Source organism: Solea solea, chromosome 9 (assembly GCF_958295425.1).
Source record: "Solea solea chromosome 9, fSolSol10.1, whole genome shotgun sequence".
Classification (NCBI taxonomy): domain Eukaryota; kingdom Metazoa; phylum Chordata; class Actinopteri; order Pleuronectiformes; family Soleidae; genus Solea; species Solea solea.
The window spans coordinates 14,979,116-14,994,331 of NC_081142.1; the positions used below are offsets into that span (position 1 = coordinate 14,979,116).

The 15,216-nt window shown below is 41.1% G+C and overlaps 1 protein-coding gene across 4 annotated transcripts in view; it reads right to left on the bottom strand.

Moving 5' to 3' along the window:
- Window positions 1-15,216, bottom strand: part of LOC131466117 (cAMP-specific 3',5'-cyclic phosphodiesterase 4D-like) — a 93,717-nt gene that overhangs the window by 37,122 nt on the left and 41,379 nt on the right. The window contains exon 1 of one of the 4 annotated variants that reach the window (XM_058639269.1): window positions 11,306-11,711. The exons of 2 other annotated variants lie outside the window; for them this stretch is intronic. In XM_058639269.1, coding sequence (XP_058495252.1) covers window positions 11,306-11,511 — 206 coding nt within the window. In that variant the 5' untranslated portion in view covers window positions 11,512-11,711. Of the gene's footprint in view, window positions 1-6,633; window positions 7,165-11,305; window positions 11,712-15,216 lie in introns of those variants that run through there. One more of the 4 variants, XM_058639272.1, reaches the window with a different exon arrangement.

Genomic DNA, 15,216 nt, shown 5'->3' on the forward strand with positions numbered 1-15,216 from the left:
TCTTACAGCAAGAAGGTCGCTGGTTCACGTCCCAGTACGAGTCTGCCTGTGTGGAGTTTGCATGTTGTTCCTGTGTGTGCGTGGGTTTTCTCCAGGTTCTCTAGTTTCCTCCCACATACACATAACATGTAGAGATTAATTGGACACTCTAAATTGCCCGTAGGTGTGAGTGAATGGTTGTTCGTCTCTATATGTCTATTGTCTGTCCAGGGTGTGTACAGCATTATGTTTTTCAAATGGCGCATTTATCACCAAACTAGTCATTTCAAAAACACAAATGTCTTATTAACAGCAATTTATTTAAAAGAAGATATTAGAGAAAAGGTGTTTTCATACCTGTATTTGTTTCCGATTCAGGGAGTTATGTTACAATACAATAATTGCACTTTAGTCCGATTCATTTTCACACTGCCATCTCGACTCGACATGCCCTCAACGCTACATGTCTATAAACAGTTTTGTAATTGGTCAGAACTTTGTGGGAAATTTGCCATTTGCCGTTATCTGGATGGTGATATATACCAGCGTTCCATATATGTGAGCGAGCAAATAGGATACACCGAGGAAACAATGCCATATATCCGACGATAAGAAGACGCACTCCTGTTGCATTCAGACACTGAAAAACTGTGTCTGAAAACTGGTTGAGTCAGTTTTGCTGAAGCCAAATATCAAATTCAGTTCAAATTCAGTTGCCACCACCAAGACCACTGCTCTCACCTGAATCCTGTGAAAACTCACTGCACGCACCGTCGCTTTGATTAATGTGCGCATTATTATTATTATTATTATTAGAATAATTATTATTATCAACCACTTAATCTTTCTGGATGAGCACACGTTACTGGCCCACATTTCACTCTTTAATGACACTCATTTACAAACCTTGATTTGTTTCCTAAATGGGAGGAGGAAGCTCTAACGGAAGTAAGCGCCTCGACAACACGTAAAAAAAAATAAAAAACGAGGACAAACAAGGGGTGATTAAAGTTTAAAACCGCAGGACTCATGACAAAAATTGTGCTCAAACCCCACAATACGGTTAATTATCTGCTGCGTGAAACACAAGCACATGCCTGTCACACACAGTCTTACTTGTATACTTCCTTGTGGCCATTTTTACACTGAGAAACAAATGTTTTGTTTATCTTGCTGTGATTCGTACTGTCATATTTAGATATTTTCACCCTCTGGTAAACCACCCCCCTCTCCTTTTGCAACACGACCTCGAGACAGATGCCACCGCTGAGGTTTGCTGGGAATGAAGTGTTTGTAAGGCCGCTGTGTAACAGAATCCACCGGCCACATGACGTCTTCAGTCCAGCTGGCTGCTGGCTCCTATGACAACATTACCCCTGCTAATGAGAATAAGCTGTGAGGGAGGAGTGTAGAGTGTGTGTGTGTGTGTGTGGGGGTGGTACAGAGGGAGTTCTGACAGATACAGTTTGTGTGTCTGTAACACATTCATATTTGGGCATTCACTACTTTTTTTTTATTCTGCTTTTTGTTTTGTGTTCGTCTTACAAACCTGCATTAAAGGTTCAGTGTGGGCGAAATACTGACATCTAATGGAGAGACTGCAGAGTGCAACAAATGCTTGACTTTCCCCAAGTGTGTCAGGTGCACGGCTATGATGGCCTTCACATACCAGAGAGGATGGGAACACAAGTGACTTTTCCTTCTTCTCCGTTGGTTTATGCATCATTTAGGTTTGTTTGCATTATAGACTGCAGCTTATAAATGTGAAACACAAACATCCAGGCTACTGCAGACACATGACAGCGTTTAAAGCAAGGCCTTTACTTACTTCAAAAAAAAACATACAAAAGCCTTTTATGATTAAAGTAATCTAATACTTTTTTAAAAAATAATACAATATTCTTATACAAACATACTTTTCTGCCAAAACAAACTATTCTGTCTGTATTTTTCTGAGTATAAACAGTCCAATGAGGCAGAAAGATTATTGCATGGTCACACAAGGTCACTTATTCTCTTTAGACTATGAGCTACCATGCTTTCTGTCAGACTTCACTTATCCTTTTCCCTCTGGCTAATGAACAACCATCCACATTATGCAACCACAGCAGCCAGTGTGACACTGAAACAAACTTGACACCATGTGTTTTCAACACAATAAGGATACGTTTTCAGTCAGTTCAGCTTAACATTTCACAAACCTCAACATCCTGTCAGTACAAGCAGTATAGTAAGTGGCATCAGATGGTCAATGTGATGCCACTGACTTCAAGGACAGAATGTTATTGGCTCTAAAATGATGCCACACGAGTTATGAAATGATCCATAATTGTGACTTCTTTAAAGAGCTGGCAATCACATTTACTGAAGAGGATGTAAGATGAAGGTTTAGAGATGGTCTTGCGACACCTTGTGGAGAACTTGTATTACTACTTTGTATCATTTCACTATGTTTACAAAACCTTTATTTAACCAGGAAATAAACCAACAAATTGAGATTAAAATTCTCTTTTTCAAGTGTGCCCTGACCAAGACAGAGAGCAGCACAGTGAACATGTTAACATTGAAATATCATCATAGAGCTGCTGCAGTCTCTAAGGATTTGCACCAATAACACACACTGCTATCCTAATCTTTTATACATGTTTAATGACTCAGTGTTACCGTAGCTTTAAATCACTCTAAGGTCTACAAGAGGAACTACTGGCCTCATGCTGATGTGTGTGTGTGTGTGTGTGTGTGTGTGTGTGTGTGTGTGTGTGTCGCGCGTGTGTCCAAGATATGATGAGCAAGCATGCTGCAGATTTTTTGCAGATTCCCACTCACTGGGACTGATAATATTGATATTTGGCAAACACACAGGTTAATACTGCTGCAGACAGACAGAGGTCGCTCTTTGCCAGTTCACGAAACTGACACACAGCAGAGAGCACAACTACATGGGCTCCTGTGGCCACAGTTAACACCATCATAAAATCTCTTAGGTTATTGTTTCTCTGTGTTTTTGTTTTTTAAACTCCGATGGATCAGAGGGAGGGTGTCATGAAAGTGGAACTTTTTCACTGGTGGTGAATAGGTCGCAACTTGCAACAGTAATTCTCTGGTGCAACAATCAATATGTATCCTGTGAGTGTGTGACTGGGGGAGGGAAGACAGTATACATGAGAAACAAGTCACATGTGTCACAGTCACGTGTTAAGTGTAATACATGCAGCCATGCTGGCGAGGTGGGAAAGTATTCCAGGCATCGGAGGTTTTATTTTGGGGTCTGTTGTGTTATTGTCCCTCTCCAGCTCCTCCTCTGCTCTCCTGCTCTTGTTTGTACTCAGCTGTGGCTGCACTGAGTCAGAATTAGTCTCTCACTGTGTTTGCACTGCACTGTAATTGCAAATAAACTCTTTAGCCTGTGTCACACTTCATTTTAATCTCTCAGAGCTGGCATTTTGGAACACTTTCATAACACATCGTCGTTATGATGTCAAAACTGGTTGCTACCGCAATGTAATTGCGGTAGAAAAACAACACTATCTGAACTCATAACAGACTTTATAGCCTTTCCTGTTTCACTGTTGTTCTCTTTCACCGAGACATGATCACTGAGAATTGATTTATGACCCAAAAGGAACGGTGTTGTTCTAAATATCACATAAATGCTTCCCTATGCACAGGTTGTAATGGGATACATGCGTCACCAATGGCATGTGACCAGAAAGTGAGTGAGTGATGCACACGTCTGACATGCTACAGTAATATTTTGAGCTGTGAGGACTGGTTTTAGGATAAAAGAAAAAAAACAATTTAAACGAAAAGATTTTGGTAGACATTCAACGCTGTGATATCGATATCAAGTGGTATTGAGCCAATTCTGTTGGAAGAGCTGGGGGGACGTCCACTAGTGTCCCAGCGCAGTTTAAAGCTGAGCAGCATGAGGACAGGAACTGGCATGAGCTGGTAGTAAGAGTAAAAACAAAACACAACACACCACATGCAGGATCCCATCCAGTCCCAGCGTGTGCCTGATCAGGCTTTGATACGTGCAGCTGGACTGTATACATGGAACGTGACCATGAAGAGATACATCAAAAAGCGGAATAATAGTCACCATTAATGTCAGAACTTCAAAAGAAGGTATCAAAGGAGGCCAGAGGGCAACTGGGTTTCATTTACCCATTCCAGATATTGTACAAGTTCATATATATTTTGTCAAGTTTGCATGATCGCAATTCTCTAGAACTAAGATGAAGAAAAAATGATCGAACCTCAAAATCGCCACCACTGAGCCAGACTGAGGAGTGTAGCAGCACTGAGGAGGGTCTGCTTCAGTGTCGGGCATAAGTGACAGAGGAGACACGGCACAGAGGCCCAACCTGTGTCTGAGCCAGTGATGGTAGATATTTAAATTTGCCAAATGTGCCAGCGTTCCAAAAATGAGGAGCAGTATGTGCTTGCCACACATGCAGAGACACAGAGACACACAACAGGGTGTGTGTGTTTCTCAGTGTCACATCACTCGATGTGTCATCAGTTCGGGACAGACGAGGGCTTCCCACAGTATACACAAACACTGTCCTTCTGCTCTGTCTGGCATGTTTGTCGCCAGTCTTGTAGGCTACATGTACATCTGTTTTTTATGCTCTTTTTATGCTCCAGTAATTGTCTTTAGGCCATCAAACTGAAACCTGTCTCAGGAAAATCCATCCATCGCTTTATCCTCCACATGAGGATCGCGGGGCTGCTGGTGCCAATCTCAGCTGACGTGGGGTAAAAGGCAGGGTACACCCTGGACATGTAGCCAAGGACAACCATTCACTCACGTACTCACACCTGTGTCCAGTTAACCTGGAGGAAACTGGAGAACCTGAAGAAAACCCAGGCACACACAAAAGGAGAACATGCAAACTCCACAAAGAAAGGCTCGAACCAGGACTACAGTGCAAGCCACGTGCGCTGCCATCTCTTCTCTTGAAGATGTTCAGCGAAAACAGGAAGTCTGATGTATAAAAGTTGCCACAAACATGCTTCCTCTCCGAGCTTGTTGGGTAAAATGTCAGCAGTACTGGTCTCATCACTCACACACACACACACACACTCAAAAAGATCACATGTCAACTACCTTAACATGTGACCTTGCCGTGCGTCTCAGTGAAAACCGTGCAGCTCACTAATATTCGTGATAAACCAGACTCGACCTAGCTCCTGCTACTGCCACATGCCACGACAACATTAATGCAATTATCCGTTTTCGGCTGGCGAACAGCTGCCATGTCGACATGTAAGTTATAATTATAAACCCGTGGATGCCTTGTTCATCTGACGTTCAAGGTCGTGGAAAGCTAAATGGACAGGTCCAGTGTCAAGTATTTAAAGTCTCACAAGACAAAGGTTGCAACAGACACCACAGTCCGATCAGGTGAATTCTTCGACCATCCATCCCAGAAGAAACGAACGATGGAGGCGGTCACACAAATAAAGCTAATACAGTGTGAATAGAAACACGCTCCCCTGTATACAAACTGGTTCACTAAGCACCCCTTTTGAACTTTATGTACTGATGTAAACAGTTCAGATTTCCTCAGGATTAATTAACCAAGTCCATGTCTGTTCACCTTGTCAATATCACATTTAGATTTGTTTTTCGGGCGAGTTACCAGAAAACAACAATGAGGCTCATTCTGCGTTATATTATCTTCTTAATAAAAGATAAGGGATGTACTTTTGTAATAAAATGCTTGGCTTCAGTGAGGAAATCTATAGAGACATTTTATTTGTGAAATCGAGGAGAAAAGGCAGAATTCTGTATGAATGTGAAATGTAAAGAAACACAGGTTTTAACTCCTGACACGGTCATCTTTCAGCCTCAGGTCTATAAGCAGTGATGTAATATAACAAAGTAAATGTACTTTACTGTCATTTCTATTTCTAGCAACTTTTACTCCACCACATTTCTCAAACTATCATTGTCACTCATTACTACCAAATAAAATTTAGAAGAAGAAGAGTTGGTAATGGTCTGTGTTTATATAGAGATTTTCTAGTCTTGATGAGCTGCTTTACACTACAGTTTTGCCATTCACCCATTCACACACTTCAACATGGGGTTAAGTGTCTTGCTCAAGGACACATTGCAGAGCCAGGAATTTAAACCACAACCTTCCAGTTGAAAGACAAATCACCCTACCACTGAGCCACCACGGTGCAATCCTAACTCCTCACCTTTTCAATACTTCTAAAACGTATGAACATTTTATATCAGAAAATAACTTTTGATACTTAAGTACAGTAAATCTCATTTACTTAAGTAATATTATAAAAAAAAGTGACTTCAACTTCTACCAAAGTCATTTTCTGGTAAGATAAGGTACTTTTACTCAAGTATCCCTTCCAGGTACTTTATATAAGACTGTCTATGAGGCACCTTAAGGTCCAAAAATTAAACCTATATAAAGTCAGTCACAGCAAAGACCAGAGCTCAAGTATAAATGGTGCACGACTCACTCAACGCAAAGTTTAAAAACAGCCGCATACACTGTGTGTTTTCACCGCTGTTGCCGGGACAGTGAGTGGAACAGTGTTTGTGGAACAATGCTCTGGCGCAGCGTGAATGAACGTGAGAGCCAAAAAGATGCAGCTAACACAGCTGAGAAACAAACATACCCCAAGCACGAGTGTCTCCGACCGTGTCCAAACCCAGTCAGCTCCACTTTCCTCATCAATCGCAGGTCTCTGTCCATTGTCCTTTGAGATCCTGACTTACATATGAGACCGTAGACAAATTAAGTAACACATCTTCCAATGTCGCTTGAGCTGTTCTTGTTTACCAGCGTGGACCACCAGCTGATCCTACGTCAACTCCAGTAGAATCCAGTGAAAACAAAATATTTACAGTGACTCGGAGGATGGATCTCATTCACGCTCAGCGCCTCAGGGTTCAGGAAAAAAATCATTGAAGGATGGTGGACACAGACGAGCGAGCAGTCTACGATATTCGATTAGTCTGTCCAGAAGAAAGCAACGGTTGTGACTGAGGAGGGACTGCCTTGAAGGATTTTCCACAGTTGTCTGTCGGCTCTCACTGGTATGTTGTCGTTGTTGTTGTTGTAAATACCCAAACTAATCCCAGACATTACATTGACGGAATTTCCTGAAGGGATTCCTCGCAGCATACAGTAGCTTCAACTTGTCCGGGAGCAAACAGTAGAGAGAAACTTTTACAGTGTTATTCTGCTCCTCACTCGCTCTGCCCTCAGAAAAAGAGGAACAGCTGAGTCGCTGCTGAGAGAACTAACACTGCAGGGCGGTTTCAACAAGGCTTGACCTCTTCCTCTAGCAGTTTGAGAGTTTTTTTTTGGTCCCCTGAGGTCGGTGTGGGTGCTGACAACAGTCCACTAACGTACATAAGGAGCTGTCACGGTGTCTGTGTTGTACAGGCCTTTACATAACGCAACACCGGAGCTGCTGCAAACTCTCTGCGGGTTTGTGAGAGTGAAAATAATGCAACATTTAAGAGGAAAATTGTGTTGTGTGTGTCCTAACTGTACAAAGGGAGATATGACTCCAGTGTGTTTCTGTTCGATGGCACGTCACATCAACAGGCCACATAGACCCGACACCTGCCTCCTGCTGCCCCACAGCTGCATAATTACAGAGGGATATTGTTAGAGTCGCTGCCGGACATGGTGGCACTAGGGGTGAGCGGGGTGATAAGTGCACGCACATAAACACATCTTGCACAGAAAAATTACGACACATACAAATAAATATTTCCTATGTCGCACGATGGTCTAAATTACCAGTGAAAGCTATTTTTAATTAAAGTGGGCGTAAAGCAAATACAGGGATTCACCTCTTTATGTTGGAAAATAGTGGCTGGATACACAATTTCTCTCAGGATTTATTTTTTCTTTTTTTAGGCGAGTCTAAAAATATGGCTCGATGATGCACAAGAGCCATAGTTAGCGTCAGTCCTCCTCAAGTGCCGTAACAACATGAAGACCCTCATGAGTAACTGCACCTGCTCCGACACTGCTGCCTCAGGTTTGCCAGCTGGCTGAGACGTCTTTGTCTAAAACCTCAACACTTTATTTTACATCCCTAAAGATGAGGGAATTTACAGAACAGAAAAAGAACAGACTGAAGCTGTGAGGCTGCAGGTACCACAGAGAGAGAGAGAGAGAGAGAGAGAGAGACAGAGCTCACGACTGTAATATTTGTTTTGATACCAGAGCGTTTACCTTAACATCCTGTACCAACACTGACTAACAGCAACGTTCGCCTACTTTGGTCCCCACCTACAGTATGTGTGTGTGGGACCTTTTCCAATTTTCTGGCATAAACACTGACCTTGTCAGGACAAGTAGTCCTTAGAATGACCAAAACCTGGTCCTAATGAGGCAGAATCTCATAACTGAGAAACTGGTTTACATGTTTACAGCTACAACTTGCATTGTGGTTAGGGTAAAGTTGGGGTTAGGTAATTTACTTGATATGGATGATGCTTTTTTTAGGATGTCCAAATGAATGGATGTCAATGCAGTCAATTTTTTTTCATTCATTCATTCATTCATCCATCCATCTTCTACCAAATTTTTTGAGGTATGACAAAAGAAGAGAAGAAGAGATCTTTTTTTCATTACTTTACCAGGACAACAAAATAACACATTGTTTAGTGTGTATGATATTACAAAAAAGCCTTATTCTGTTCAATCAACAAACACACACCTCCTTTTAGGCTTCAATACTCTCGCTTAACTAGTAAATAGCTGCTCATCTCACAAAATAGTGTCACGACTCATGATAATAATAATCACAATCTTTCAAATGTTTTTTAAGAACCTTGGATGAAAAATTAAAACAGGAGAGAGAGGAAGGCGAGGAAAAGTGTGAAGGTACATTTCACAACTCCTTTTCACTCATTATATGATAATTCATGCACAAAAAACCCAGCAGGATAGTGTTTAAATCACCAGATTACAGTCTCTCAGAGGTGAGATTAAACCCCTACTGCTCACACGTAACACATTCTCCATTTGAAACCTGACAACAGATCTCCAGCAATGACATGTTAACCTGAAAGAGACAGCAGAGCTGTTTAGGTTATGAGCTTGGAATAAAGTTTTACGGTTTAGCTGTTCCGTAAAATCTAAACGGTTTCACAGCAGCTAATATCAGACAACACACTGTGTACTGAAAACTCTGATAGCCATGCTGCCTGGTCGTTGGGAATGCTGTAGTTGCATTTCAAAAAAATATTTTAGAGGCTTATAATCCCTCTGCAAAGAACAAAGACCATGCTCCAGGCAGCTCCAGTTTTTTATGCTTTTACCTAATTATTTTCCACTGTGCTGAGTAATCACGTCTTATTGGTTGGCGGTTACCTGCAGGGTAAAAGTAGTCGACTCTGTTAAATCGATGGTGAAATCTGGTTGAATGCGACGACTTTTTCTCAGCGCTGCCCGCGAGGCGATTTTAAAGAGGAGCTTTTCTATTTAGAGTTTAATAAGAAATGTGTTGGTTCACCGAGCTTACGCTTTAACTGGATTAATTAAGAGTAATGAGATGAAACAAATAAGATTAGTGTTCCTCTGGTTTCTAAAGATGGAGTAACTGCACTCTTGTGTGTGCGTGTGTGTGTACTTATTTCAAAACTGAAAGTGCACGACATACAACTGCGGTTTAAACCCCAGAGAAAGAAAACATCAATTTCTACATGAAAGAAATCTCCTGAACCACATTAGCAATAAAATATAAATAATATAAAAAATAAACTTGGCAGTGGCCTGAGATGAAACAGCTATCTGCTCACTGACACGCACCAACGCTTTACACAAATATTTGAATTGAAAAGTTGTTTATAAACATCAGTCCACACTTGGCACATAAACATGCACTTTCATGACCCTAAACATACTTTTTCCTGTGTTGAACTTATCCTGTGGCTTCAGACAGCAGGGGGATTTTCCTTCCCTGCAGCGTTCTCACAAGTTTGCTTAAATGACCTACAGGTTGTTATTGGGTGTGTGGAACATCTACGACCGACGTCACTATCTGGCAACACTTCACTGACACCGATATGGTTGGTTTCTAATTTTTATCAAAAGAAAATGACTTTGTGAGTTCCTTTGACGTTTATAATTGACATTTAGCTCAGGAATGACTTATGATCTTCATCTATCACCTCATAGCTTCACTGCAGAACCTCTATCACACCCTGTTAGCGTAGACTAATTACCAAATCAGTCTGTGGTCTCTAAGACCCTGCGGTGTGTGACCTAGTTTCCTGTCCCGCACCCCAACCCAATCTCATACATGTACACGCACACATACAGAGCGCGTGAGAGAAAGAGAGACAAAAAAAGCCTTGCAGTCTTCTGATGTGTGATGTGTGTTTCCAGGAAACCAAATTGGAGCTGCTTTGTGAAGGAAACAGCAGTAGCCTTGACTGACTATGCAGGCATATAGTTGGGCAGCAGTTCAGGGAACAATTAATTGCTGTTGGGGGAGCATTCATCATCAATATTACACTCAGGCGAAGGGGCCACACGGTTGGTGTCGTGGTTAACACTCTTGTCTTTGCAGTAAGAAGACTCGGGTTCCTGACCCGGTCAGAACAAGGGCCTTTGTGCATGGAGTTTGCATGTTCTCCCCATGTGTGCGTGGGTTTTCTCCGGGTTCTCCGGTTTCCCCACAACAGTCCAAAAACATGCAGATTTGGGCTACATTGCATTTCAGCATAACATCAAAAGTAAGAAAAACAACCTGTTTTTGAGATTATAAGACAATATAATAACTCCTTCAGTGACAACAGGGTCCTTCACAACCAAACCCTAATCATGAAATAACAAACCGTTAATTAATTTTCAGATTCAATTCAATAAAGAAAGAACAAATGATACATAGATTAGGGACACTACAAGACTTGTGTTTAGCAGTGTGTCTGGTGTAATAGAATCCTCTCTCCTCATACGATTTGACTTCTGCCCGGGGGAATGCAGCAACAATGAACACCTTGGGCCCAAAACAAGAGCGTCTCTTTCATAATAAGAACAAGGAGATTCATTGAGATGACACGAGCCCTGACGTCAACAAAACCACGAGTTCCCACAGTTACCTTCTCATCAGAGAATACAGCTTTATTTTCCACAGTTAACCCATGGCACACGTGTTGATAATGTAGGACAATTTCATTTAGCATTTTATTGTGATAACTTTTTTCACCTCGCCCTAATTCTGAGCATTCAAGTCAGAAAACTTGAATCAATTTATGTGCAACATTAAAACACTACTACTATGTGACACCCATGCCAAAGGATTCACAGCTTAACTCAACCTGGGTGTGTATGCCACGGTGAAGCGCCTCTGCAGGGCGATGCTTCGGTTCATCAGGAGTTTGCGGAACAGCAGAGGAGAGTGGGACATCGCGGGGGACGCGCAGGGTGAGCTGGACGGTGACTGCGCACTCAGCTTGACGGGCTGAGCGCTGCTGCGTGGGAAGACAGCAGCTTCCCCAGAGTCGTCCCAGGGGGCTTCACTCATGTTGTCGTCCAAGGGTTTAAGAAAAAGCCTGACGCTCCAATCTCTTGTGGTAGTCCAAGTGTTCCATAACAGATGTATTCCTCAGGGGAAATCCTCAGACAGCTATCAGGTCTGGTTTTATAATAGTGCTGTGCATGTCCACACAGACACTTGAGAACATCTGATCTTCTCCAACCCACTTTTACTCCACAGCTTGATGACTTTGAGTCATCACGATTCCCAATAGACAGTTTTGAAATGTTGTTGATGGACACGGACATGAGTGTAGGAGTGAGCCCTGCCCTCAGCACTAAGCTCTGTTTACACAGCATTGAGCCCAGTCTAAATATGGCCAGGCCTGAATTATAACATTGTTAGCTCATATCACTGGTGAACTAATCATGTCCAGCACTCCCTCCACGCAGGAGCGCACTGGCAATGACTAAGCACCAAAGTGTTTACATTTTTCCTCTTCCTCAGCCCATCAGTGTGCAAATATTAACCAGTGATTAGTCTTAGTCCGTGTGTAGACAAATACCAGAGCTGTGCTGCCGACACAGGCTGCATCCTGGACTGATTTTCATTTCACTGAGTGGGGGCCCCACTCTAAAAACAGAGCCTGCTTCTGATCAAAGATAACAGCAATCCTGGAAATGTCACTTAAACTTGTCCTTGTATCTCAAGTGAATAGTGCTGCTTTCCCAACAGAGCTGGAGTGTGATGGAAAAACAGAGCTCAAACACGGAGTTGCATCTTTGACCCACAGATTATCAGTCTCCAAAAAATTCCAAAACAAAACCCTGTAACTTCAGCCAAAACAAACTCCAGTCTTAAATCTGCTTGGACTGAAACTATATTGTAAGTAGAACGTAGCTGCTACCATTCAGAGCTAATTCAGTCAGTCAGCAGACTTTACATGGAAATACCTGCTCAATATCAGACATCAAAGAAAAAGGTTCACGGTATCTTCATTTTCAGGGATTCAGACAACGTGTCTAAGATTCTAATATGCATACATGTTTTGATGGTGTGATGTTTTCATTACATCAGCACATTTCCAAACCCCACATCAGCTGAGAAACATTATGCAAAGGTAATAACAATATTTCATGGCATGATACTGTATTGAGTCTCTGAAGAGCTGAATCTATGTAGAAATATCTTTAACGGCGGTTTTTCCGACGGGGGTTCTGTGTTGTAGTTAACCCTCTGACCACTAGTTCGCAGCAGGCTTTCGGCCATTTGACTCTCTTCCTCCCCCTTCCTCTAACTACACAAAGAAAACTGTTTATTGTTCATACAAATTAGCCTTACACTGTCACTGTATCTGGATGTGTATTGTATCACCAGTGTGTGCTGTGTCGGCATTGTTATTATTACAATGATCACCTGTCAATCAAAGAGTGTGACTACAATGTCTTAATGCTGGGGTTTTATGTTGACTATGATGAAGTCTGGGCGTGTGTGTGGGAAGCGCTCGCTCCTTTGTCTTTTCAGTTACAGCAAAATGAGAGCTGAGCCGTTCACAGCAGCAGATGCTGAAGCTTTAAATCACTAGTTAGTGGCAACATGCAGTGTCAGCCGGGCTCAGAAACATACTTATACTCAAATAACCTTCCTTTTAAAGATCATTAACCTCCTTACATAAATCACAAAATGATTTTCCAATTCCCTGTCATTGGGTTTTGGTGTCACTTGCAAAGGTAGACGAACTCTTGAGCCTGAGGGTCCGAGTGCCAAGGTACCGATTTAACTTTATGAGGAGTCACTGCACTGAGCTCACAATCAAAAACACAGTTGTTGTAGGACGTGCTGCCGAATGAGACCAGCAGATGGTGCCCACACCAAAAAGAAAGAAAGAAAAAAAACAGACATAAATGCTGACAAAATGTACAAAGTAAAGCTTGGGAGGATGTCCAAGGCTTCTGTGACATTTTGAATGGTTTTTTTTTGGCATCAGGGAGAAATGTTTGTCCACATTTCAACTATCTCACTTTACCCTCAGCTGCAGAGTCGCAACTCCAAACAGTCAACACATCATGTGTGAACATAGTTATTAGTTATTAAATGGACAATTTTGTTCTCAGAAGTCATTAAAACAATTTTATTTTTCATTCAAAGTTTTCATTTTTTTGAAGATCTGTTTAATGTTTCATGTATTTAATATTTAGGTATACATATTTTTTATTGAAAATCCTGTATATGATTGCACTGCAGTGCACACATTAAGTGTGCATTGGAGCGACAGACCATTAGTGTTGATTAACAACTGTATTTTTCCTGTATTTGTTATCATTAAAGAGTTATATCTAAACAGATGGTGAGAGAAAAAAAAGAAAATCAGCAAACTAACAATAATAATAATAATCCTCATCAATTCTCAGCCATGGGCTTCCCTGATGTAAAAAAAACCAAAATGATATCAGTCAATCTTGGCTACAGTAACACATAATATGACTCAATAAGGGATTGACTGAGTGGGAGAGAAATAATAACGTCTGCATTGGCCAAGAAAATCCAACAGCTGTTATTATGAGTCAGTGGGGATGAAAGACAGGGAGCTGACTCCCATATCGTTTCTTTAAAACGACAAATACTGTATACGTTCAAGTCACATAATGTTCTTCCTCCCACCTATAGCACTAGCTCAAACACACACACACACACACACACACACAGATCAATTTTAAAACACACACAGGCAGAGCCACCATTAGAGACCTGAGCAGCCTTGAGAGTTTACATAACAAAGTGCAGTTTGCTGTACCATTAGTCTCCAGTATCTGTAGGAGTAGCTGTATTATACTATCTGTCACATACTCAACCAAGGGCATTAAATAAATAAAATTAAAAAAAAAACGTGCAACAACATAACTATATAAGTGCGATTTTAATTCATGTCCTCCTGAGCATTGACACATATCGACAGCGGCTTCTCTCTCAAGGCTTTGTTTTTTAATAAAAACAGACTTCCCATTGAGGTGTGTGTGTGTGTGTGTGTGTGTGTGTGTGTGTGTCTGCTGTTAATCACACAAAGTGAATGACACTTAAGTGACAGTGCGGTGAGTGAGAGCGACGGTTTGACAGAAGGCGAAAGCAGATTTGGCGATTATATTATATTATATGATAATATAGGATAGGAAGGGCTTCCAGCGTACACGTCTCTGCTAAATTTAATATGCAGATCATCTGCTGTGGCGACTCCTAGAGAGGGAGAAGATTTTATATTATACTATATTATATTATATTATATTATATTATATTATATTATATCATATTATATTTAAATGCATGTGGATGTACAAGTTTAGGCAGTACATCAATACAGAGCAGTTTTCATATTGTATCATATAAAACAAAACTACTGAGCATTATTCTTACATTATGTATAGCATCTTTTTATTTATTTTTTCACTAATATTTCTGGTTTTCAGTGATTTCAGTGTAGCTTTTCTGTGATATAAACAAGCACAAGTGGTTGTTGTAGAAGATTCTTAAATCTCTTAGCATACTGTATTTAAAAATCATTAAAACCTTAAAACCATTAAACATTAAAAGCAATTTTGAGCTATGAGGAATGACATTGACTGAGGAGAGGTCAGAACAGTCACGTTAATAAATATCTCAATAAATGTCTGAGTGAGTGTTGAAGAAACCCGTTTATTGTGATTTCAAACATCTTTTGCATAAATGCACAATCCTTATCTTGATACTTCTTGAACATTT